General features: G+C 39.1%; 1 protein-coding gene and 1 long non-coding RNA gene across 3 annotated transcripts in view; one reads left to right on the top strand and one right to left on the bottom strand.

Annotated features, from left to right (window-relative positions):
• UPF2 (UPF2 regulator of nonsense mediated mRNA decay) overlaps nt 1-16,201 on the bottom strand; it is a 109,989-nt gene extending 93,788 nt beyond the window's left edge. The window contains exons 1-3 of one of the 2 annotated variants that reach the window (XM_047866051.1): nt 16,105-16,201; nt 10,077-10,456; nt 5,978-6,757 (exon numbers count right to left, since the gene is read on the bottom strand). In XM_047866051.1, coding sequence (XP_047722007.1) covers nt 5,978-6,757; nt 10,077-10,438 — 1,142 coding nt within the window. In that variant the 5' untranslated portion in view covers nt 10,439-10,456; nt 16,105-16,201. Of the gene's footprint in view, nt 1-5,977; nt 6,758-10,076; nt 10,457-15,212; nt 15,359-16,104 lie in introns of those variants that run through there. The other variant, XM_047866050.1, reaches the window with a different exon arrangement.
• Nucleotides 16,202-17,979: 1,778 nt separating this feature from the next.
• Nucleotides 17,980-23,390, top strand: LOC125170009 (uncharacterized). The gene is made up of 2 exons (XR_007153867.1): nt 17,980-18,036; nt 22,918-23,390. It is a non-coding gene; the product is annotated as an uncharacterized LOC125170009 (long non-coding RNA).
• The last annotated feature ends 751 nt before the right edge of the window (nt 23,391-24,141 follow it).

Here is a 24,141-nt window from a genome sequence, read left to right on the forward strand (position 1 = left end):
GCAGCCATAGGCAATAATACATCAACACATGAGCATGACTATTTTCCAATAATGCTTTATTTATGGACACTGAAATGTGAACTTCATATAGTTTTAGTATTTCACAAAATATTCCTCTTTTGATTTTTTTTCAACCAATTAAAAAGGTAAAGCCATTCTTATTCTCAGCTCACCAGCTGTACAAAAAGTAGTGGTGGGTCTATCTGGCCTGCGGGCCATAGTTTGCCAATCCTTGTCATAACTGGAGTTCTCTGAATTAGTATCACTGTTAAAGGTATTATAAATGAGTACATTCCTTCTCATGACATCATTGTACAAGAGGGAGTTACTGGGACCATCTTAAAGATATGAAAAGCAAGCAATGAAAACAAAATTAATTCCAAATCTGATTCATTATAATAAAAATACAATAGACCTCCTTCACCCAATGATGAGCTACCACCATCTGGAAACAACCCTAAGGTATGTCAATCTTTGACTTCTAGTGTTTTTTATATTACTAATTCAATACCGTAAAACTGACAGACAATATCAAATAGTCCACTCTTGAATCGAGCATTCTATCTCATGAGAAAAGTCATAAATGTCTCAAATGATTCTAGTCTTGAGACCTATTTTTTGTTTGTTTTTTTTTTCATTTTTATTCTTCTTGACTTTCTCGCTTTTATTTTGTATACTGTTGTCTCGCGTTATTTTAAAAATGAAAAAAATTTTAAAAGCTATCAAAGCTTAATATACAAATTTTCAAAATCATAAAAAGGTACAAGAGACATCCTCATCAAGACTTTCTGAAGGATTAAGCAAGCAATATATCACAAGTAATAAACTCACATTTACTGAATACTTACAATGAATCAGATACTGTTAAGTGCTTTTACATGTGAATTCATTGCATCGTTCACATTTACCACCAAGGTAGAGTGCTACTGTTACTCCATTTTACAGAAGGGAAAACTGAAGCACAGAGATGTGAGATAACTTGCTGAGAGTTACAGAACTAAGTAAATGACAAATCTAAAATGTGAACACACGTAGCCAGGCTACGGCGTCCATGCTCACAACTATTGGACCATATATACTGCCTCCCAAATTAAAGTAAAATTGTCCACTTGGTACCTAACATTGGAATTAGAATGTCTCTCAAATGCATCTATCAAAGGCAAGCCTTCTCACACTGAGGTGCTTATTTTATATTCCTTCAGGTCCTTTTATCTGGACCTGACTGGGTAAGCACTGTGTGCACTGCTAATGTGTTTACTAGACACTTTAAAATCTAGTACAAGTCCTAAATGCAGATGAAGAGTAACATGGAAGTTGTGAAAAATACAGTATGAAGAGGTATGAAAGAATCCGATCTGTCACTTGCTACATAAGTCACAATGAGCAAGCTCATTTATAATCATGAGGCAGACCCATTAAAAGCTACTAGATTTTACCTTTCATCTCAGCAATTTGTCAAATTTTCATGAGAATAATTTTCTTTCGGTTTCATTTTAGAATTTAGTTATGGATGTCTTATAATCTTGTGTGAAAAGCCACTACTGCAGGGTAAGCATAAATGTACTCGATCAAATATTTATTAAACTGTCAAAGTCATTGAATCAGAGTTAGAGAATACCTGGAAAGAGGTAACAATTTTAGAGCACTTACAAAACTGTTAAAGCCTCACTGAGTATAAAGTACAGTGATAGAACATCTTAATAGCGCTTAAGTACTACACAATTTATCAAACAATCCACCTGTTTAAAAAAAAAAAAAAAAACCCACAACTATAGGCAAGGTACAACTTACCTGGGAGAAAAGCAGAAGGTAAAAGCAACGCTATTTAATTTTACGTTAATGTGCTGTCAAGTTTCATCACTGGTAAAGTAATACCGCATGAATTTGCATTAATGAAAGAAACCTCCCTGATTTTATTAACTAATGGAGGAAAGCCTACATTGTACTTTTTTTTTTTTTTTAACTATACTTTCAATCAAATCACTTAGTGCTGTTTGAACATGTAATCATGAAGGTCCTAATTCACCAATACTTAAAAGGAGAAACTTCTGCTACCACTCCCATCAGTTAGGGAGAAAGAAAGAAATTAAGACACTTCGAAATTATTCAAGCAAGAATTGACTTAACATCTGAATTCACGATTTCACTACTACAAGAAACAAATTCTTCTACATAATTAATATCTAAATAAAAATTAAATCATTTCTTCAATTTTTATTAAAAGCCAAAAAGTAGCAGGTAATATTACCTCTATGAGAATAATACCTCATAGTACAAAACATTTCAAGTATAGAGCACTGAACATAAAAGCAAAACTTACCAAGAAGTAAAGCTATTAACTCTAAATTGGCAGATGTTGCAAGATAATATTTTTAGATGTGTAAATATTAATTATAAGTCCCCAGGATCAATCGCTTAACTAAAATGTATTTTAAAAATTGTTTTAACTACAAAAAGCTTGTAAGTTCAAATTTATTAAAATTCACCAAACCCTAGGGCCAGGTGTATTCTGCTTATAACTGTAAATCCCTCAAGGGCTTAGAAACAGAACTATCTAATACCTATGGTATCAGCCCAGCAAACATGAGAAAGGAACAGTTAAGACTCAACAGGTCTTGTGCAGTCACTGTCTTCATTCATTCATTCATTAGCGTCTTTAAGAAAATACCAGAGATTTTATTATTCTATTTTTTTTAATTGGTTGAAAGAATTCTTAAGTATAGAGCTTAAGGAGTATAGGAGCGCCTAGGTGGCTCAGTCAGCTAAGCATCTGACTTCAGCTCAGGTCAAAATCTCACAGTTTGAGTTCAAGCCCCACACTGGGCTCTGTACTGACAGCTCAGAGCCTGCAGCTTGCTTCAGATTCTGTGTCTCCCTCTCTCTCTGCCCTTCCCCCATTCATGTTGTCTCTCTCAAGAGTAAACATTAAAAAAATTAAAATAAAAACAAAGGAGTATACACACAGGCTATGAATAGTGCCATCTCCCAAGTTAATTAAAATGACCAAAAGCATTTAGGATTCATAGACTGAAAATACAATGGATTTGATTTTTTTTAAACTGTCATTATTAAGATACTGAATAAAGGCTTAAAATAATTTAACTACATAGGTCTTAAACATCCACTAGCTTGGCACTTAGATTTCCAGCATTACCATGCCTAACAGAAACCTTACTGGGAAAAATTATTGTCCATGATTTATTCCCATGATTAGAAAAACCTCAAAATACCTACTGGATAATGACTGGGAGGGGGAAACTTTGGGAAACGGATCATTTTTACAGTACACCGTAATGTACTAATACTAGGCCAAGGGACTCTGCACTAATCCATTCTTCATGCGTCTTGGTCAGTCAGGTATTCAAATCTTCACTACAGAGGCTCCTCGAATTGACACTGTCCTAGGCATGAGTTATTTATTAAGCTATATGCTAATTATTTGTTATATGATGATTAAGATTTTCCCATCTCCCAAATTACTACATCTAAGTAGGCAGCATCCCATGATAAAATGACTGCTATGATGGTAAGGTCAATTTCTGCTAGGTAAATAACCTCCTCTAATAACCTAACAGTTCCATATTGAAATGAATAAAAGTTTCTAGGGAAAGTCCACAAAACCATGCTCTTAACACTATATCCTGTTCAAAATTTTCACTTGAAATAATATTAAAGAACAGGTCTGCTTATCAAAGCTGGATATGACCAGAAAGTAAGTACAAATTAATATAAGTCACTAATATATTAATAATAATAATAAATATTCAATATTATAATTAGACTAAAATAATATGCCAAAAATATCTAAATAAAGTTAAAAGAGAGAAGTCTGCATTCAGATTCAAAAAATTAGTAATAGTAATTCAAGGTGAAGAACTGATTTGGCAGCAGTTCATTTGAAAAATTAGTCTTTCGGCATATATAAGCCTAACAGTCAAAAGAATGACAGAGCAGCTATAGAAACTAATGGAATTTTAGATTATAGGCAGGAAAAAAATGCATCCAAAACAAATGTCCTAAGGATAGTCATGTCGAAATCATGGAACAAACTGAAGGAACAGGAGGTATTTAGCCTTGAGAAGATGAAAGGGAAACCACCTGGCAGTCTGCAAATATCTGAGATATTATCATGAAAAGAGGAGACATGTCCCATATCAGTGCTTCTCAAACTGTGGTAAAGGAATTATTTTTTTTTCTAATCACTGCAGGTGCTTTTATAAAATACAGGAACAATACCACAACTATGGAAAACTGCTATAAGGATGTCTAAATGCTTCGTGTGCTTCTATACTTAATTCATTGTGAACAGGTAAACAGTTCATGGACCCCCACTTTCAGCAGCTTTATTCCATCTGAACCAGAAAAAAGAAGTACATCAAAGGGAACCATTTTATGGAGTTAATTTTCTGCTTGAATTCCTAGTAAGTAGGAGTGTCCAACACAGAAATGGCTCTAAGCTCCTTTGAGAGGTTTTCAAAGGAAGAATACTTTGTCAGATAATCTGTAAAATGGATTCCTTCATTGGGTGGTTAGATTAAATCACTGTAGACTCCACCCTCTAAGCTTCTGTGAGACCAATCAAAAATAAACACACACACAAAACCTTTAAAGGAGCCAATAAAAAGGAATCAAAGCATACCTACAAAATCAGTTGTGATGTATTAGGTAGAACATATGGGAAAAAGAAAACGACTAGGAAAATGACAAAACACTATGTAAGTCATAATTAAGATCTTGAATATATGAGAATTATTAAGAGGACCACTACTTTCCTTTTAAACTCATTACTGACTATATAAATTCAGCCTGAAGTTGCCTATTCAAAGTTTAAAACAGTCCTCACTATCAAAAGCACAAAACAAAGATTTTTTTTTTTTAAAGAAACCTTGAGGAACACCATTGCCATCTTAAACTCTCGCCTCTTGAATGATCCTCAACCACCAGGGTTTAGCCATACAGTCTCTGAACCTATCCTGACCCAGACCTAACTGTATTACTGGCATATACTACTAGTCTTTAGTTACGTCAATCACCTTCTAGTGGTAACTACTTAAACCAGTAGGTCCTTCCCCACTGTGGAAGGACCTTATGGAAATAGAAAAATATCCTCTCCCATACTAATTCCTGAAAAACAGCAATTTCAGACTCAACCATGCACTTTAAATAGATGAAAGTGTTCAGCCAAATACTTTGGCTACTGCTGTTGTCTCCTTTCTGTACCCCTCAGCCCTCCAAATCCACCCTCCACAAAAGTTGACCTAGTGCCCACCAACTTCCATCAACTTCTAGTTTATGGATGCCTCCTAGGTCCAGAGGCTACAGAATAGTTATCTTGTAACAATCAAAGGTGGCCCCTCAATCAGGTATCTTCACTAATTACCACAGACACATACATTATTCCTTCAGAATTTTAAATGGATGTTCCCCAGAGAGAGACTCCTGTAAATGCACTCTACATAGTAGCATTTAAGAAATTTTTTCACATCTAATTTGTTGCACTATTTTCCAAATTTCTGATCTAAAATACAGACTATGAAATAAAACTACTTGTTTTCTAAGAAGAGCAAGTATCAACAGTGACATCAATGAATTAAGATTCAAAACAATGAAAGCACACCTGTTATAGAGAGGGCACAACAAAACACAAAAATAATAGCAGATAAGTTAAAGTGACAGAAAAAGAAAATCCCTCAACAGTAAGGAGTTTCTTAAATCACAGGAACAAAACACATCCCCAAAGTAAAATCACCATATACTTGCCAGGTTTCTTTTAAATTCAGAAACAAAATCTATGATAAGACTCCCATGTAAACATGAGTACTTTAACTGTTACACTTTGAAATTCTCCTGGAAATGTTAAGAAATCCCCTGCAATGAGCCCTTTTCCACAAGTTCTTTCAGTGGCATGAAGACTTAAGAAACTTTTTAAGTATGAGCTCCAAAATAAATTCTCAATTCTGAGAAATATGAAAATCACCTGTTTTGTCTCTCTGTATTCTGAAGCTCCCTGTGGTCCCTTTTCAGGTGTTTGGTCAAAGATGTAAAGTACTCTTTTAAAAGATTCTGGAAAGGTTGTTGTTTCTCTGGACTAATTATCTCACTAGGAGGGAAACTCAAATTAAACTTCTCCGCAGCACTCTTCACTTTCCGTGGTACAAGTCCAGCAATATCATCTCCACAATGTCGACAAAAACTAATCACCACAGAAACGTGAGTATGGGATTCCCGATCAGCATTAATAATATTTTTTAGCTGTTCATAGATTAAGGATAGACCTTCCTTGTCAGTGAAAATCCCAACTATTGTCAATTCTGCAATGAAACGCAAATCAGTTCTTAACTTGGTAATGTTAGGGGTTTTCTCTTCTTTCCTCGCTTCAAAATGTTTTTTCCAAACCTGAAGAAGTGACGGAGCAAAGTCGGCATAACGCTGGTGAAAGAGAGAACACAAGTGCACAGCACAGTTCACATCAGATATTTTCAGCTTTGCTTCCACAATAGAAGCTACAGCTTCTGCAATGTATTTGCTTAAATTTAGGCCATTAAAATCATGGGACAAGGAGTCTCTCTGTTGTTCCGTAATAGTTTTTAATTTCTTGACAAAAGCAGTATTTTTCTTCAAGCTTGAGTCTAGTCGGCTAAAGAAATTTTCCTCTGGTCGGTTGTCTGGAGCATTTTGGTTTTTGCTACGAAGTTCTTTCCTTAACTGATGTCGTTCCCAAGCTTCTTGATGAAGCTGAAGGGATTCTTCTTTCTCTCTATATAAAAACAAACAAGCAAATAAAATAACTTGTATATTCTGAACCATCTCTGACAAATTTCATAAGAGCAAAAGCAAATGAGAAAGTAAAATCATATAAGTGTCAGCATCCAAAAGGAACAAACCATGCAAAAGGCCCTTTTCCTACTTCTTTTTTAAAGATATCTTTTTTAAGTTATCTCTGTACCCAATGTGGGGTTCGAACTCAAAACCCGAAATCAAGAGTTGCACGCTCTACTGACTGAGCCAGACAGGCGCCCCTTTTCCTAATTTTAAAAACATTTTATTAATGACTTAAGATAGTAAGAACCCAGTACACTGAAAATATCAAATGTGACAGAGTGGAGGATTCTGAATAACTAGAGTAAAAATCATTCTGCCAACAAGTAAATGAAATGGGTAAGACACTTCTGTCAATTCTACCGCAATAAAGGTGAAAAAATAAATGGATTAAATACATGATGCATAGTATGAAAAATACAAAATACCTAGGAAGGATACCTAAAATACCTAAAACAGGTAAAAGCATTGGTAAGAGAGAAAAAAAACTGTCCACAAAGACTATAAAGAATAAGGTTTGTAAAAAATGCATTAAAAATGTTTTAATATGTGGGGCACCCAGGTAGCCCAGTCGGTTGGGTGTCCGACTTTGGCTCAGGTCGTGATCTCGCGATTAGCGGGTCTGAGCCCTGCATCGGGCTCTGTGCTGACAGCTCAGAGCCTGGAGCCTGCTTTAGATTCTGTGCCTCCTTCTCCCTCTGTTCCCCCTGCTCATGCTCTGTCTCTCTCAGTCTCTCAAAAATAAATGTTAAAAAAAAATTAGAAAAACAATGTTTTAATATGTTAAGTACCATTTTTCCATACTTCAGCATTAACCAAACCTTTAATAAAGTACCTTTCTTGGTTTGGGTCTTAAAATTCAAGTGTAATTAAGAAATTCTGGAAAGGAACCAGAAGAAAACTATAAGATAAAACTCCTTTAATAAAAGGCTAACAAACAGTTTATCCTGAAAAAAAAAAATTAAAAGATGGGACATGTTTAAATTGCAGAATAAAATAACTTGGGCAGGGGTGGGAGGGTAGGGTATCTCTCCGACTGTGAGGCCTCTGAGATACTAAAACATGTAACTTTAAAATATAAATTTCTAAGAAATCAGATTTTCATCTTTCTGAAATAACCATCCCTGAGCAACCCTTCCATGATTTTTCCACTAAAAGCCACGACATTTTAACAGCAAATTACATCCATCACTGCAAACACGGACATGTGAGTATCTCATTGAAGTCTCCCAGCCAAACACAAATACAAGATTAGCAGTGAGAATGCACTTTAAGAAAATATCTCTTGGGGTGCCTGGGTGGCTCAGTTGGTTAAGCATCCAACTCTTGATTTCAGCTCAGGTCATGAACTCCCAGTTTGTGAGATGGAGTTGTGCGTGGGGCTCTTGCACTGGCGGTGTGGAGCCTGCTTGAGATTCTCTCTCTCCGCCCCTCCCCTGCACACACTCTGGCTCTCTCAAAATAAATAAATAAATAAATAAACAAACAAACAAACAACTATGTATATACATTAATTAAATCTATTTTCATCAGCAATAAAAACACTTTAAAATACATAAATGAGGGGTGCCTGGGTGGCTTTAGTCAGTTAAGCGTCCAAATCTTGGTTTCGGCTCATATCATGATCTCTCAGGTTCGTGAGTTTGAGCCCTGCATTGGGCTCTACACTGACAGTTCAGAACCTACTTAGGATTCTGTCTCTCTCCCTCTCTCTCTCTGCTCCTCCCCGGCACATTCTCTGTCAAAATAAACTTTTAAAACAGTTTAAAAGGGGCGCCTGTGTGGCTCAGTCGGTTAAGCGTCTGACTTTGACTGAGGTCATGACCTCAGTTTGTGAGTTCGAGCCCTGCATCGGGCTCTGTGCTGACAGCTCAGGGCCTGGAGCCTGCTTTAGATTCTGTGTCTCACTCTCTCTTTGACCCTCCCCCACTCACACTGTCTCTGTCTCTGTCTCTGTCGAGAGAGAGAGAGAGAGAGAGAGAGAGAAAGTAAACATTAAAAAAAAAATACAGGTACTAAAAAACTTTGGTAGGAAAGTAGGTGGTTGAGCTGTTCTAGCGATCCATGAAAATTCATGTTTGCAAACAGCTTTTTAAACATTATATGAAATTTTTATACATATGAAGAGAAAAGTCCATGCTACTCAATAGCTGCCATTTTTGCTACATCTTGGTAGTTTTCCTGTGAGGACTACCTTGTTTTTTGCCAGTTCATCATACTACTTGCATAGATTTACAAGGTTAAAAATAGATTTAGATGAAGATAAGAATGGGAGGTACTACGAAATCGTTTTTAAGGACCAAAGTTTTAAAGTTGACTACGTTAAAAAAAACCCAGCAGCTCCACTGTTTATTAGGACTTTATGCAAGTTACTTAACCTTTTCAAGCTTCATTTTATTAATCTGTCAAGTGAGGATCATAAAATTTATTCATTAGACTACCTTTAGGATATGTACTGATATACTCTACAGTGTCCTGCACATAGTAAGAATTCAGCAAACAGCCATTAAGAACTAAAGATTTTCAACTTCAAAGAGACCATGAGGGGTGCCTGGGTGGCTCAGTCAGTTAAGCATCCAACTTCAGCTCAGGTCATGATCTCATGATTCTTGTGAGTTTGAGCCCCGTGTTGGGCTCTGTGCTGACAGCTCAGAGCCTGGAACCTGCTTCACATTCAGTCTCCATCTCTATCTGCCCCTCCCCTGCTCACGCTCTGTCTCTCTCTCAAAAATAAATAAACGTTAAAAAAATAAAAATAAATAAAAACCCAGAGACCATGAAAAAAAAAGAGCCATTTTAAAAATCAAAACAATCCAGGAGCCCCTGGGTGGCTTAGTCAGTTAAGTGTCTGACTTCAGCTCAGGTCATGGTCTCGTGGCTCAGGAGTTCAAGCTCCACATCGGGCTCTCCGGGCTCTCTGCTGTCAGCACGGAGCCTGCTTTGGGATCCTCTGTCTCCCTCTCTCTTTGCCCCTCCCTTGCTCGTACTCTTTCTCTCTCCCTCTCTCTCTCAAAAATATTAAAAAGTTCAGATTACCCTCTCAAAAAATATGTATTAAAGATTCCTGTTATTTAGTTGGAGGAATTAAAGCATCATAAGCATGCTTCTGGTCAGTGAAACTAACAGACCAGTAACTTAAGATACTCCCAACTCTCAAGGAACTGCACCCCAGAAGTCGGATTTCAAATAATCATTGCTTTCCCAACACTTCATTCTTCCCATTCCTTCTTATCAAGAAATAAAATAAATGTTCTTACTTCAACTGGGCAGCTTCTTCTTCTTGCTGACGTTTTACCTGCTCTTCTTGCTTCTTTTTCTCTTCCTCTTCATGTTTCTTTTTTTCTTCTTCCTCTTTTTTCTTTAATTCTTCCTCTGCCTTCACCTTTTCTTCTTCTTTTTTCTTTCGTTCCTTGTCTTCTTTTTTTCTCTTATCTTCTTCCAGTTTCTTCTTTTTATCTTCAGGGACCTTAATAACCTCCTTCTTGGCAGTAAGTTTGATCTCCTCTTTTGGTTTCTCCCTGCTGCTCACTGGCCGCCTTTCACTGCAGTCCTTTTCCTTGTTGTTTAGTAAAGTTTCTTTTTCTTCCATACTTGCTGGCTTTTTACGCTCAGCTGGCATTATGTTACCCAGAACAATCTGTAAGAGTAAAAGAATGTCAGTATTCTTTGTAGTATTGTAGATGCAGTGACTTTTTTTTTAGTAACGTGACACTGTTTTTGAAACAGAACATATTAATGCATTGTTGTGAGATATTAAATAAATGCACGCAAAATGAATATTATTTCTGTGATAAAATAACTTCCTGGTCACATTCCACATTCTATCATTATTAGCTATGCCTTTGTCTAAGTACAAACAACACAAACAAAAGTAGAGAACACAATATAATCAACCTCCCAAATTCAACCATTATCAGTTATGAAACATAGCATTTAATCATAAATACTTCAGCATGCATCTGAGAATATTTTGAATCAGGTTTTTTTTTTTTTTTTTTTTTTTTTTAAGTAGGCTTCAAGCCCAACACAGAACCCAACGCGGGGCTTGAACTTACCACCCTGAAATCATGACCTCAGTTGAGATCAAGAGTCAAATGCTTGGGGCAACCTGGGTAGCTCAGTGTGGGTTAAGCATCTGACTTGAGCTCAGGTCATGATCTGCTGATTTGTGAGCTCGAGTCTCACACAGTAGGCTCTGTGCAGTCAGCACGGAGCCCGCTTCAGATCCTCTGTTCCCCTCTCTCTCTGCCCCTCCCCTCTTGTGCTCTCTCTCAAAAATAAACGTTGAAAAAAAAAAAAAGAGACGCTTAACTGAGCTACCCAGGCGCCTCTGAATCAGTTTCAATCCCAACATTTCACTTTGGTGAAGAGATTCTGGTGACATTATTTCATACAATGTGCAACAGAAGTATTATAGCAGGAACATAAACGAGTTCCTGCCATCTATAAATGAACAGACAAGGGGCGCCTGGGTGGCTCAGTCAGTTGAGCGTCTGACTTTGGCTCAGGTCATGATCTCACGGTTTGTGAGTTCGAGCCCCACGTTGGGCTCTGTACTGACAGCTTGGGGCCTGGAGCCTGCTTCAGAGTCTGTGCCTCCCTCTCTCTCTGCTCCTCCCCTGCTCACACCCTGTCTCTCTCTCAAAAATAAAGATTAAAAAAAATTTATATAAATGAACAGACAAAATGACACAAATTCATGCCATCGTTCTCAACCTTATCAAACTTTCAAATACAGAAACCGCCAAATATCTCAAATTAGACTTTGAATCTTTTCATTAGCATCAGTCAAAATTAATCTATAAATAAACATAAGGATGATTATAGAATCTGTATATTCTGTCCTGTACCTGCCAATACAGTAACCATCAGCCCAGGGCTTCTCAGCCTCAGCATTACTGACATTTCGGGCAAGGCAATTCTTTGGGGCTTTTGTTTGGGGGGTGGGGGCTGACACTATTTTGTGCACTACATGAAGTTTAGCAGCATCCTGCCTTCTCTACTGAGGTACCAGCAGTATCTTCCCAGTCTGACAACCAAAAATTACTCCACACACTGCCAAATGTCTCTTGGGAGCAAAATCACCACCAGTTAAAAACCACTGCACTAGCCACAAGTAGCTACTTACATGCAAATCAATTAAGCGTTTGAAATTCCATTTTTCAGTCACTACCCGTATTTCAAGTACTCACTTCCACATGGCTAGTGACTACCACACCAGTGCAGATACAGAATATTTTAATTATCACATTAAGTTCTACTGGATAACACAAGTCTACAGTAGATGCTCTATTAACTGGAAATAAACTGTAGAACAAAAAACTGTATTTCCCAGCAAAATTCAGCGTATTTCTTTTCAAAAAATAAATTTTCTGTGTACTAGTTTTCTAATATAATTTCTTTAATGGACAGCAATTCATGTTCTGAGTCCTAAATCATCTCAAATTGCACAGGAGAAAATCAAAATACTTTCTATTTAAGAAAGACAGAATTAAATTATTTAAACTGCTTAGTTTATTAAAAGCTAAATATACACACAGTATTCTTAATTATTTTCAAATATAGATTTTAAGTTACACCAATAAAAACTAGGTTAGCAAACAAAACATTTGCAATAATAAACATTTATTTCGTAAACACACACACATTTATTTCAGCACTCCAATAAAATGTTATCATAGAAAGAAAACCTAGGCCAATAGAAACACTTTAAGTAATTTTTGGAGGCACATTCAACACTCTATATCTCTTCTCAGCTACCTCTTCCCCTTTTTCTTTTGACTCTGCCGTCTACGTTCTATGCATTTATTTTGACGGTAACACCCAAAGGCTTTAGTTAACCTCAATGGTTTGTAACTCAGAAGGAAAGAAAGCTGTCAATCCCGTTTAGGCAATCATTAAAACACAAAAGAGCATAATTACTTATCTGTGTGGCAAGGTAGCCTTAACATTTATGCTATCTGGGAAGTGCAGCTCACACAGCTTCAAATAACCCACCTTTAATGTGAAAATACCATGCCCTAAAGCAAGCAAACTTTTAAAAGAGAATACTCATAGCTACCACTCACTGGCACCACAGTAAACATCTTACATACATTATCTCATTTAATACTAAAATCTTTATGAGGTGGGTATTATTTTCCCTATTTTATAAATGAGTAAACTGAGACTTGACCAAGTAACTTGACCAAGGCCTCCACAGCTGGTGACAGAGCAGGAATTTGAACCCATACTCTCAACTAAAGTTATTAAGAACCGTGTGTACCAAACTGTGAGGCAGAAGACTTGATCATAGATACTGACTATGACAAACCATACAATAACGTATCTGAATAAGGAGTCCCTAATAGCAGTTTTTACATTATGTTTTTAACTTTTGGCAGATATTAGCGAAAACATACAGGGATGATAATTCCTAAGGTAGCAATACAATCTTATTTAGATTGTCATTATATGCAAAATAGAATACTGTTTATATATAGAGTTTGGATTTTCTGAAATGAAGTATCAACAAGCGACATTTCAGTAATACAAGGAACTACACACAATAAAAAGAACGGCATCGGGGCGCCTGGGTGGCTCAGTCGGTTAAGCTGCCGACTTCGGCTCAGGTCATGATCTCGCGGTCCGTGAGTTCAAGCCCCGCATCGGGTTCTGTGCTGACAGCTCAGAGCCTGGAGCCTGTTTCAGATTCTGTGTCTCCCTCTCTCTGACCCTCCCCCATTCATGCTCTGTCTCTCTCTGTCTCAAAAATAAATAAACGTTAAAAAAAAATTTTTTTTTAAAAAAGAACGGCATCAAAATTTACAAGTAATGTCTCATTTATCAAGGTAAGACTACATATTAAGTTCTACAAAAACATTAAGAAATTCACTTAGAATCTGACAAATTCATAAAGGATCATTTGTTAGCTTAACAGAGTTTCCTAAACTTCTGTGACTCTACAGTACTCATTTATTCAATAAATGTTTAAGTGCCTACTATATCAAACTGTAGTAGGCACTCATGAATTGGTCCTGCTCTACAGCATGATAAAACAGATTCTCAGTAAGACTCTTAAGTCTTGGTACTGATAGATTCTTTGAATCCCCTCATCTTTGTATGACAAACACACCCAGAGTACACTTGGAACTAAATTTCAGTGAACAAAAAAATGTGATGAAAATGGAAAGGCTCATGTAAAGACGGCAATGCAACATGTGAAAATAACACAGGCTCTGAAATCAGACGCTTACTCTGCAACCTGCTAGCTATGGGAACTGGGCAACTTCTCTGAGTCTACCCATTGATAAAATGGAGGCACTGCTACCTCTCTCAGAGAATTCTTAAACTACTAACAGAGAGACAATTCTTAAACTACTAACCAAGCAGCTAGCATCCAGAAGGCGTTCAATAAATGTTTATTCTTTCACACTGAACACTGAAAAGTTCGCTGGAAGACGAGAGTTTTTAGGGTTAGGACTACTAGACTTTCTCCACTCCAATTCTCAATTTTTACACTGACATGACAGCAGAAGAGTGACCCATCCAATTACACTGGTTTAATGGCTGAGTCAAGCCTCACTGTCCAGTGCTCTTCTCCACTAAATGCCCTGACTCAAGATTTTAAAAGCCAAATTTACAAACAACATAATTTAGATCAGTACGCACTTGTACTGTCAATTAAACTGTATTTAGTGAAATGCCAAAATTTAAACTATTTTGATAAATCCATGCTTTAATAAACAGCCAAATATTGTATCTGAAGTGCTTCAAAAAGTTTTTCAAGTAGAAACTAAAATTTTAAATAGACTGCATCTTAAAATAATCAAGATAAATACGAGTGACCTTTTAATTCGAATATGATTAGCTTACAAATTACGGCGTACAATCACAGCCAGTCCTTAAAAGGAAACAATGCTTTTAAAACCACCTTCCTAGCTCCCCGAGTAGAGTCCTGGCTCTTGGGTTGTATATTTTAGTTGGTTTTCTAAAAATACTCTCGATGCCTAAAAGAAAGTAAAACTACCTTATTAGTTAGTAAAACAAGGATCAATGGAGTGTACTGGGGGGGCAGAACGCAGAGAAAGGGATGCTTCCCTTTTAAAGATATCCCTTTAACAAAGTACCATATGGATTATGTATGAAATCACAATCAGACTGCTCTGAAAATATTTCAGAGTTAGACAATGCTGTTTTACCTTTTAATTCTTTATTATTCAAAATGTTCTATGGGCAGAATAGCACCGGGGCATTATCTCCCAGTCTCTGGCTTTACAAAACGTCCTTCCTATCAAGGACTCATTCAAAGTTTTTACAGATTTCACCAGAGTTCAAAACTGGTTTTCTCGAGGAGTTGTACATTTCTTACAAACACCTAAAACTACGATAAACGAGAAGGGTGATGGTTTTACTTTGGTCGGCTGCATCACTACATACGGGTCCTCAAAGAGCAAGCGGGCAGGTGGTCCGGTTCACTGTGTACCCCCAAGATCCTAAGGTGGTTCTGCTCGGCCAACCTGACGACCAAATACCCCGTGATGATCTCCTTAGTTCAGAAGTACCAACGAGAGTAAGTACTAGGAGCCTTGGGACGAAGCCAAGGGAAGAACCCTCAGTCTATGTGACTAAACAGAAGTGGAGCAAATAACCCATGCCCACCATTCCCAAACACGCCGAAACCCCTTCCCCTCCACACACATGTCCCACAAACCCCTGCTCCGGCGGCACATTCCCATACCCAACACGCTTCCCCGCCACAACTCCCTTTCCCACGGGTAGCCACGGTCACCTTCGCGGACCATCCTCGCCCCAACCCCAACTTCTCACCCCACACTCCCTCACCACCCGAGACCGGGACTCTCCGACAGGTCTCCCTACTCCACATCCTCCCACACACGCACCCTCCCCACTTCCTCGCCCTCGCTTCCCTCCCGGCTCCCGAAGAGCTTTCCCCAACCTCCCCTCGCGCCACTCCACACCCCCAAACACCTTCACCCCGCCACAGCAGGCTCCCCGCCTTCAGCCCCGAGGCCCAGCCTGGGCATGTGGGGCAGACACCCCCTCGGCCGCCCCTCATGTCTGCCCCGGGCCGGGGGCGCCCGCGGTGATGGGAGCCTCCGGGAGAGGGGTCTGAGAAGGACGACGCCGGAGCTGCGGTCCGTGTACTGCTCGCCGCCCCCGGAGCGCTGGGGTGCGGAGTCGCCTCTTGGGTCCCTCGGGGAGTAGGAGTCCAGGCCGGTGCCCCCCAGTCCCGCTTCCTCCCGATCGTTGGAGCGGAGGGGAAGGAGGTTCCCCGGGACTCACCTCGAGCCTGTTGTCAACATTAGCCCCGGGTTTCCCAGCACCAACTCCAGCGCTCGGGCTCTCCCCTCCCCTCCCCCCACCTATCTCGCAGCCGAGGGCCCGCCTTCCCTCAGCTCCCCCTCCTCCCTCCGCCCGCCGGCCCTCCCGCCCGCCACTCACCAGCGCGGCCAGGCAGCGAGTGGGGGCGGGGCGGAGGGTGGGGGAAAGGAAAAAGCCGTCCACGCACTTGCCTGATCGCAAACTGTCCGGGTCTCCATTCCGCCGGCATAACGATGCCCTTGGCTTAACTCTGGGGTGGCGGATCGCGAGAAAAGACTCATAGATGTGCGACGCACAAAGCGGCTAGTTCAAATGGTCTACTCGATGAGAGGAGCGAGTTTTTCAGACAGGCAACAAATAGGGCAGCCACAACCAGCACCACAAGCCAGGTCCCCAGCGGAGGGGAGGAGTGTTACAAGGACCGAAGGCAGGAAGTGGATTGGTCGCCTGGAAAGGGAAAGCGCCTGAATTAGAGATGCGCAGGCGCAGGTACTGCGGGCCGGAGGGGAGGAGGTGGGGGGGGGTAGCTAGAATGGGGTGGGGTGGAGCTAACAGGAGGTAAGGAAGGGTGGTGGAACAGTAGGAGAATTACGGAGCGCCATTAAGGACAAGTTTGGCCACGTGATCCTCAGGGGAGTTTCCAGGAGCGAACGTAAGGAAGAGGTCTAAGAAGGGAAAGTTTGATTGGACTAATTCAAGGGGTGAGGTTGAAGACTTAGGAAGTTAGAAACTGGAGAAGCTAAAGAATATGGCTGGTGAAGAAGGTACAGGTTGGTTAGGAATGGGTCTAGGTTTAAGAGTGCCCTAGAAAGACTACTAAAGTCCCGTGGGGGGATTTCCAGAAGCAGTTTTTAGGTGTTCCACGTAAAAACAACCCAGAGTGAAGAAGAATCAAGGTTTTTTCTCAACAGGTCTTAGAAGGTACCCTGTTCTAGCAAACGAATTTTAAAAATTACAATGAAATGACCTCCATGAAGTCATTATTGTAGTCACAATTGGCTAGTCTCGTCATTTCTTCCGAATGTGAAACGAAGTCAGCTTCTTAAAATGGGTATTAGTTTATCGACACAACTTAATTGAGTTTGTGTATCCGGCCTCCGATTTTTATTGAAACTGTGCCTGGATCTGCCAACATGATTTCACCGGGTGTTCCTACAGGTTGGCTTTGGCTGATCAGGAGCCAAAGGAACAAAGGTGCCAAACTGGTCTTAATTCTTGCTTGACATGTGGCGCCCCACCCGATATACAAGCCCACAAAATGAGCTGCTACCAACCTCAACTACTTGAGGAAGGTCTAGGTTCACTTATATTCAGCTTTTGCCCATTTGCTTCTATTTACTATTTTCCTATCCCGTTTAGCTTGCAAATTGCCTTCACAAGTTAAGTGTTAATGTTTCCTGTACTTAATTTTTTTTCCCCAAAACACTGCCAAGAGGTCAATCATTTAAAGGGTAGTGAAAGAGAAAGACAGTACTACAATTCTGTACCTCTGATAAACAGTTAGGAGAGAACTGTCCCAAAACACCTTACTGGGGATGACCACCAGTGTTCTTTTCAAAAGTATTTCTCATTTTGTCTGGCTACCCTAAGAAAATTTGCCTATGCTGTTAATAAATAAATTCTGCTTATCCTAACTGAAGTCAACTTTTGCCTTTCATCGAGTATTAAAAGGAAACCAACTGAATACATGGGATCAAAAAAGAGGAGAGCATTAAAAAAAAATTTTTTTTTCCAGATGCAGGGCTCAAACCCACAAACTGTGAGACCATGACCTGAGCTGAAGTCAGATGCTTATCGGACTGAGTCACCTAGGCGCCCCAAGAGGAGAGCATTTTTATGGAGATTTTGCTTATTTTAAATTTGTTTTAATTAATAATCATAATAATACTGTTGGTAAGTATTAGGATTCTCATTTTACAGAAACTGAGTCACAGAAAGATTAATTTGATACCACAAAACTAGTAAGCATAGCATTATATGCAAATCTAACTGAAAACCCAAGATATTTTTGATGTATCCTACTGCCTTTATGCCTAGACTTTTTCATAAACTGAAAATGCTCCCCATTGTTTTCTTTCCAAAGAAAGATGTCAAAAGCCACTGGAGCCTTCTAATGTGGGGTATCATTGCAATCTGTAACTGCAAGAAATACATTTCTCTGAAGAAGCCATCATTTTTGCATTCTGATAATTCAAACTTCACTTTTTCAGTAACTACATTATATTTAGCTTTTAAGGGTTTAGATATATCATTATTTGAGAAAATTCTAAAAAATGCCTTTTCCTTTTTGCCTGTTGACAGAACTGTATGATATGAAAAAAGAAAAAACTGATATGTATATATATATTTACATGATACTATTTTCTATTTAAGGGGCGCTTGGGTGGCTCACTTGGTTAAGCGTCCAACTTCGGCTCAGGTCCTGATTCCACAGTTCATGAGTTCAAGCCCCACATCAGGCTCTCTGCTGTCAGCAGAGTCTGCTTCGGATCCTCTGTCTCCCTCTCACTCTGCCCTCCCCTACTCACTCTCTCTCTCTCAAAAATAAATAAACATTAAATGTTTTTAAATCCAGTTATAATGCTGCTTCTCAGAAGAAAGCAAACGCGAAAGAAAGGGATTACAATATCAGGGCAGGACAAATCCTAAATTTAAAAAAAACACCTCATGTGAGATGAACTGCCTGGTGCTCTGCCAGAAATAATGCTGTATCTTGAACAAATCCATCTGTCTTTTAGATGCTAATGTCCAGTTTGACTAAGCTAGTTGAAGCTACCTGTTTCTTTGAGCACCCACCTCTTCAAAGTATATGGTGGAAATTTGTCAAACAACTTTACCTTTGTCTCTCTACTTAATAGTTTCTCGAATGTGTTGTGATATATTCATTCAATAAGAAATATTTAAGTGAGGGTACATTTAAGCAAATGTAAATATCACATATATGAAACATAACAGTACTAGTTACCAAATCATTGAGATATCTCATGGGACTGGAAGATTGAAAATCAGTTCACTAATACTGCCTTCTATTAATTTGACCAAAATGGAAATGAAGCAATGTGAGCTTACTCTTTTTTTTTTTCTTAGTTTTGATAAATATGAGTCAAAAAAGCAAAATAAATCACAAGATTTTATGAAGTGCTTAGAACAGCGCCTAACAAATTAGTGAAAGTCCTGTAAATGAGATTATAATCTAATGAAGGAGCTGGATAGTAAATAAGCAAAAAGTTAAAAAGGTTGGAATATATGTGGCAAAGGAAATAAACAGGGTAATATAATGGAGAGTAACTGGAGAGAAAGAAGAGGCTGGCTATTGTACAGTGGTCAGGAAAGGCTTCTGTAATGATACAAAATTTGAGCTAAAACCTGAAGAATTGAAAGGTTCAAGTTTTGCAACTTGATATATAGATATCCAATGGGCAGAGAGGAGGGTTGTGGCATAGACGTGACAATTAGAGCATCATCAGCATTGCTAGTATTCAAGGTCATAAGAAAGAATGAGTTCACCAAAGAAAATGTAATAAGAGGAGAGGGTCCAGGATTAAGCTCTGAGAAACTTCCAAATATAGTGGTTAGGTCTCTAAAAAGGAGGAGTAAAGAAAGGGAAAACCTGGAGAGTGCAGTGTCACGAAAACCCCAAAAAAGAAGCATCAGGAAAGGAAAAGTGGTTAACTGTCTAAAATATTGTTAAGAGAACATAATATGGGGACAGAGAAGGGCTCATTGGATTGGCACTATAGAGATCAATATTGACTTTGTAGGTGGCAGTTCAATGAAATAATGGGGGCAGATTTGGAATGGTTCAGGACTAAGTTAGGGATGGGAAAAGTGAAGACAGGTATTTGAGAAACTATTGTGAAGAGCCACAGAAAAATATAACTGGAGGAGATTATGGGAGGATTTTGTTTTGTGTTTTTTACATTTATATCTTTTTTGTATTTTTTTATGAGAGATATAGAGGAAGTTTATTAATGGGAATGATCCAATAGGGACAGAAATATTAATGATACAGGAGACAGAAAGAAGGTAACAAAGGAGCAAAATCCTTGTGGTAAAAAGGAATGGAATCTAAAGTACAAGCAGGAGTGCCTTTGATAGCAGTGGCATTTCTACAAGATATTAAGAGAAGACAGAGAAGATGGATGCATGGACAGGTAGGCTTGTAGACTTGGAAGGGGGATTATAAAGAACTTCCTCCTTGATCATTCCTGTTTTCTCAATGAAATTGGAGGCAAGGTCATCAGCTAAGAGTGAGGTGAGGGAGAGACTGGGGGAGGTTTGAAATAAGAGGGGAAAGTAGGAAAGAGACACCTTAAAGAGTGTGAAAGCAATGGAGATGCATACTAAGGATTGTTGCTGACACACTACTCGATGTTTCTGATCATGAATTTAAAGTAAAACCATCCAGCCTACATATGCCAATTTCTCAAGAAGAGATGAACAGTTCGTTTTTTTGTTGTTTTGGGTTTGTTTGTTTGTTTTCCATGAGAGGGATGACAAAGAAAGAAAAGAGTAAGGGGATTGTGTGTTTGCAAGAGAGTGATAATCATGAAGGATCATGGGTATGAAGGGAAGTTAAGGGGAACAAGATGTGAGTGTGCATAGGGTTAACATATTGACAGGAGTAGAGGTTGCAAAGAAAATGGTGACCAAAAAACTGTTTAATAACAAAAACTCAACTGAGTCTAATTGGCTTTATTAAATGATTCATGAATTGGGCAGTATACCATCTAGGAAATAGGAAAAAAAAGCTCCATCAAGCTGTAGAAAAGAGACAGTTGGTTTTTTTGTATTTTTTTAAATGTTTATTTTCTTAAGAGAGAGAGAGACAGAGCATGAGCAGGGGTGGGGCAGAGAGAGAGGGAGACACAGAATTTGAAGCAGGCTCCAGGCTCTGAGCTGTCAGCACAGAACCTGATGTGGGCCTCGAACCCATGAACCGTGAGGTCATGACCTGAGCCAAAGTCAGATCCTTAACCAACTGAGTCACCCAGATACCCCAAAAAGAGACCGTTTTTTGCTTTGTTTTGGTTTGTTTTTTCTAAGTTTACTTATTTATTTTTTTATATGTATATAATTTATTGTCAAATTGGCTTACATACCCAATGCTCATCCCAACAAGTGCCCTCCTCGATGCCCATCACCCATTTTCCCTCTCCCCAACCCCGTCATCTACCCTTAGTTTGTTCTCATATTTAAGAGTCTCTTGTGGTTTGCCTCCCTCCCTCTCTGTATTTATAAAGAGACAGTTTTTAAAGGCAGAGAGTGAAATAAAGGAAATTATTAGCAAAGAATGCACTGTTTTAGGCAAGGTCACCCTTGTAAGGGGAGGAATATGAGTATATTCCTAGTGCTGACCAGGAAATTCCATGGTGACTGGTTAAAGGCTACACTCCTGTAAGGACTGCAACTGCATTAGGTAGTTAGTCTTGGTTTTCTGATATGAGGCCTTCACCTAAGTGACGCCATTTGGGCCCCGTGGTTTGCTTCTTAACAAAACCAAGAACATCAGTGAATTAAAGGGGATAGGAGAGGACATCAGAATGTGGTTCTGGAGAGCTGCGGTAGCTGGGAGTAGAGACGAACAAGTCCAGAAGAGCTGAGGGCTTTTAAAGAGGATGGAAGAGAACTAGTTTAAAAGCCACCACGGAAAGCAAGACACGTGCATCTCTGAAGTCAGACTGCGTGAATTCAAATTCTAGTTCCAAAATACACCAGCTATTTGAGCTTGGGCTAATATTTTAACCAGTTTTTTTTTTTTTTCTTTAGCCAGTTTAGATCACAGCTTTTAATTCTTAAAAATCTTGATAATAACAGTACTTTTTCATAGGGTTTTGTGAACAGTAAATGAGGTAATTCAAATAAAAGCACTTAGCTCACAGTATATGCTCTGTGTTAGTTAGTACTAAATCATTTCAGAAATATTAAACACAGTCATCTAAAGGATGTAATTGGCCTTGCAGTTCATATAAGTAGTGTTTCAACACATCTTTCCTTGCCTTAATGCAACTATGACACCATTGCACCTGAAACCTTTTACACCAAGCATTGGAAATCTTGTGCTAAGAAGATGCACTTAAAATGAAAATTAAAAATAAAAGGGGGAAAATCAGATCATCACAATGTACACCTTAAATATTTTACAATTTTATTTTTCAATTCTACCCCAATAAAGCTGGGAGGCCAGCAGGGGAAAAAAAGGAAGAGATTTCTCAGCTGTTGTAACCAATAAAGGCAGAAGTTTGTAAATATCTTTTTTTTAATATGTACTTTTAATTTTTTTAATGTTTATTTGTTTTTGAGAGAGAGAGAGAGAGAGAGCGAACGAGCACGAGTGGGGGATGGGCAGAGAGAGAGGGAGACACAGAATCCAAAACACGCTCCAGGCTCTGAGCTGTCAGCACAGAACCCCACACAAGGCTCGAACTCACAAGCTGTGAAATCATGACCTGAGCTGAAGTCAGATGCTTAACCGACTGAGCCACCGGGGGGTCCCTGTAAATATTGTTTCTAATTCTGGTTTTACTTCAGTGTGTCCAGCAGAATAACCAATCTCAATATTTGGGGGGAGGGAACTAATGAGTAAGTGGTAAGAAAGCTAATCCCAGGTCATCTAATTGTCTTAATTTAGTTCCTGAACTATATTTCTAAGTCTTTGCCGTGGGACAGCTGTGATGAAATATTCCACATATACTTCAAACCTAAAATGTTCAAAATTGGACTTCATGTTGGTCTGCAACTCCACTACTTCTTTTTTCATTTTTATTCTCTCAGTTAATGGTGCCAAAGGGCATCAGAATATGCCACGCCAAAATATGGCACTTCAGCATGACCGTTATTTTCAGCTGAAGACAATTGAGAATCAACAGCTTCAGGAAGAATTCTCTAGAACTCCCCTTATCTGCATAAAAGCAGTGCATGAATTTCCCTTTGTGAAGGTTTCTGCCCCCACCCCCAACTCCTGTATCAGGAAGAAGAGAGGGACTCTTATCACTGGTGATAGTCAACACCCAGAAGCGTTTGCATAAACAGATCAACCACAACAACCCTTATCTTCTATCAGTTTCCCCATGTATTTCCAAGTCACTTCCCCACACTGTGTCATCCCTTGAAGCCCAAGCCCCTTCCCCTTTGTTACAATGATGCACAAACCTTGAGTCTAACTGCTTCTTTGTGTTTTACTTCTTTTTGGTGAATTCCTGTGCATGTAAATATTAATAAAAATAGTGTGTCTTTTCTCCTGTTAATCTTTTGTTAGCTTAATTCACAATTCCAAATGAAGAACATAGAGGAAAAGGTTTTCTCTGGTAGTTAGGTAGTCCTTATTCCTCACCCCTTGTCCAAATACAATCTGCATGTCTCAGAAAGATAGGGGCGCCTGGGTGGCTCAGTCAGTTGGGCGTCCGACTTCGGCCCAGGTCATGATCTCCTGGTTTGTGGGTTCGAGCCCCGCATCGGGCTCTGTACTGACAGCTCAGAACCTGGAGCCTGCTTTGAATTCTGTGTCTCCCTCTCTCTCTGCCCCACCCCCGCTCAGGCTCTGTCTCTGTCTCTCAAAAATAAATAAACATTGAAAAAGAATAAAAAGAAAGAAAGATCTTGCCTGGGTCCTCACCCATCTCCCCACCCCCACAGCCTCAGTTCATACCCACATAATTTAAACCCACACTGCTGGCAACCATCTCTTAGTTCTCCTGCCTAATTGCTTCTAGTCTTCTCCACTTCCGACCTCAGAGGGTCTTAGATCATTTAACTCCCCTTAGTGGCAATCATCCCCAAACTTCTTTGATCATACAATCATATGGGGAGGGGAGGAGGGCATCCTCCCAAAGCATGTATATTTACTTCAACACAAACTGTGTATATATGTAATACTACACAAATATAGCCCCCCCCCCAATAGAAAAGGTAAGAATAAAAAACCCACAGAAATTCTAATATTTTTGCCTAAGTAAATCATCTTGCATACCCCTTTGTGCCAGTCTACTTTGGAAGCCA

This window comes from Prionailurus viverrinus, chromosome B4 (genome assembly GCF_022837055.1).
Source record: "Prionailurus viverrinus isolate Anna chromosome B4, UM_Priviv_1.0, whole genome shotgun sequence".
NCBI lineage: Eukaryota > Metazoa > Chordata > Mammalia > Carnivora > Felidae > Prionailurus > Prionailurus viverrinus.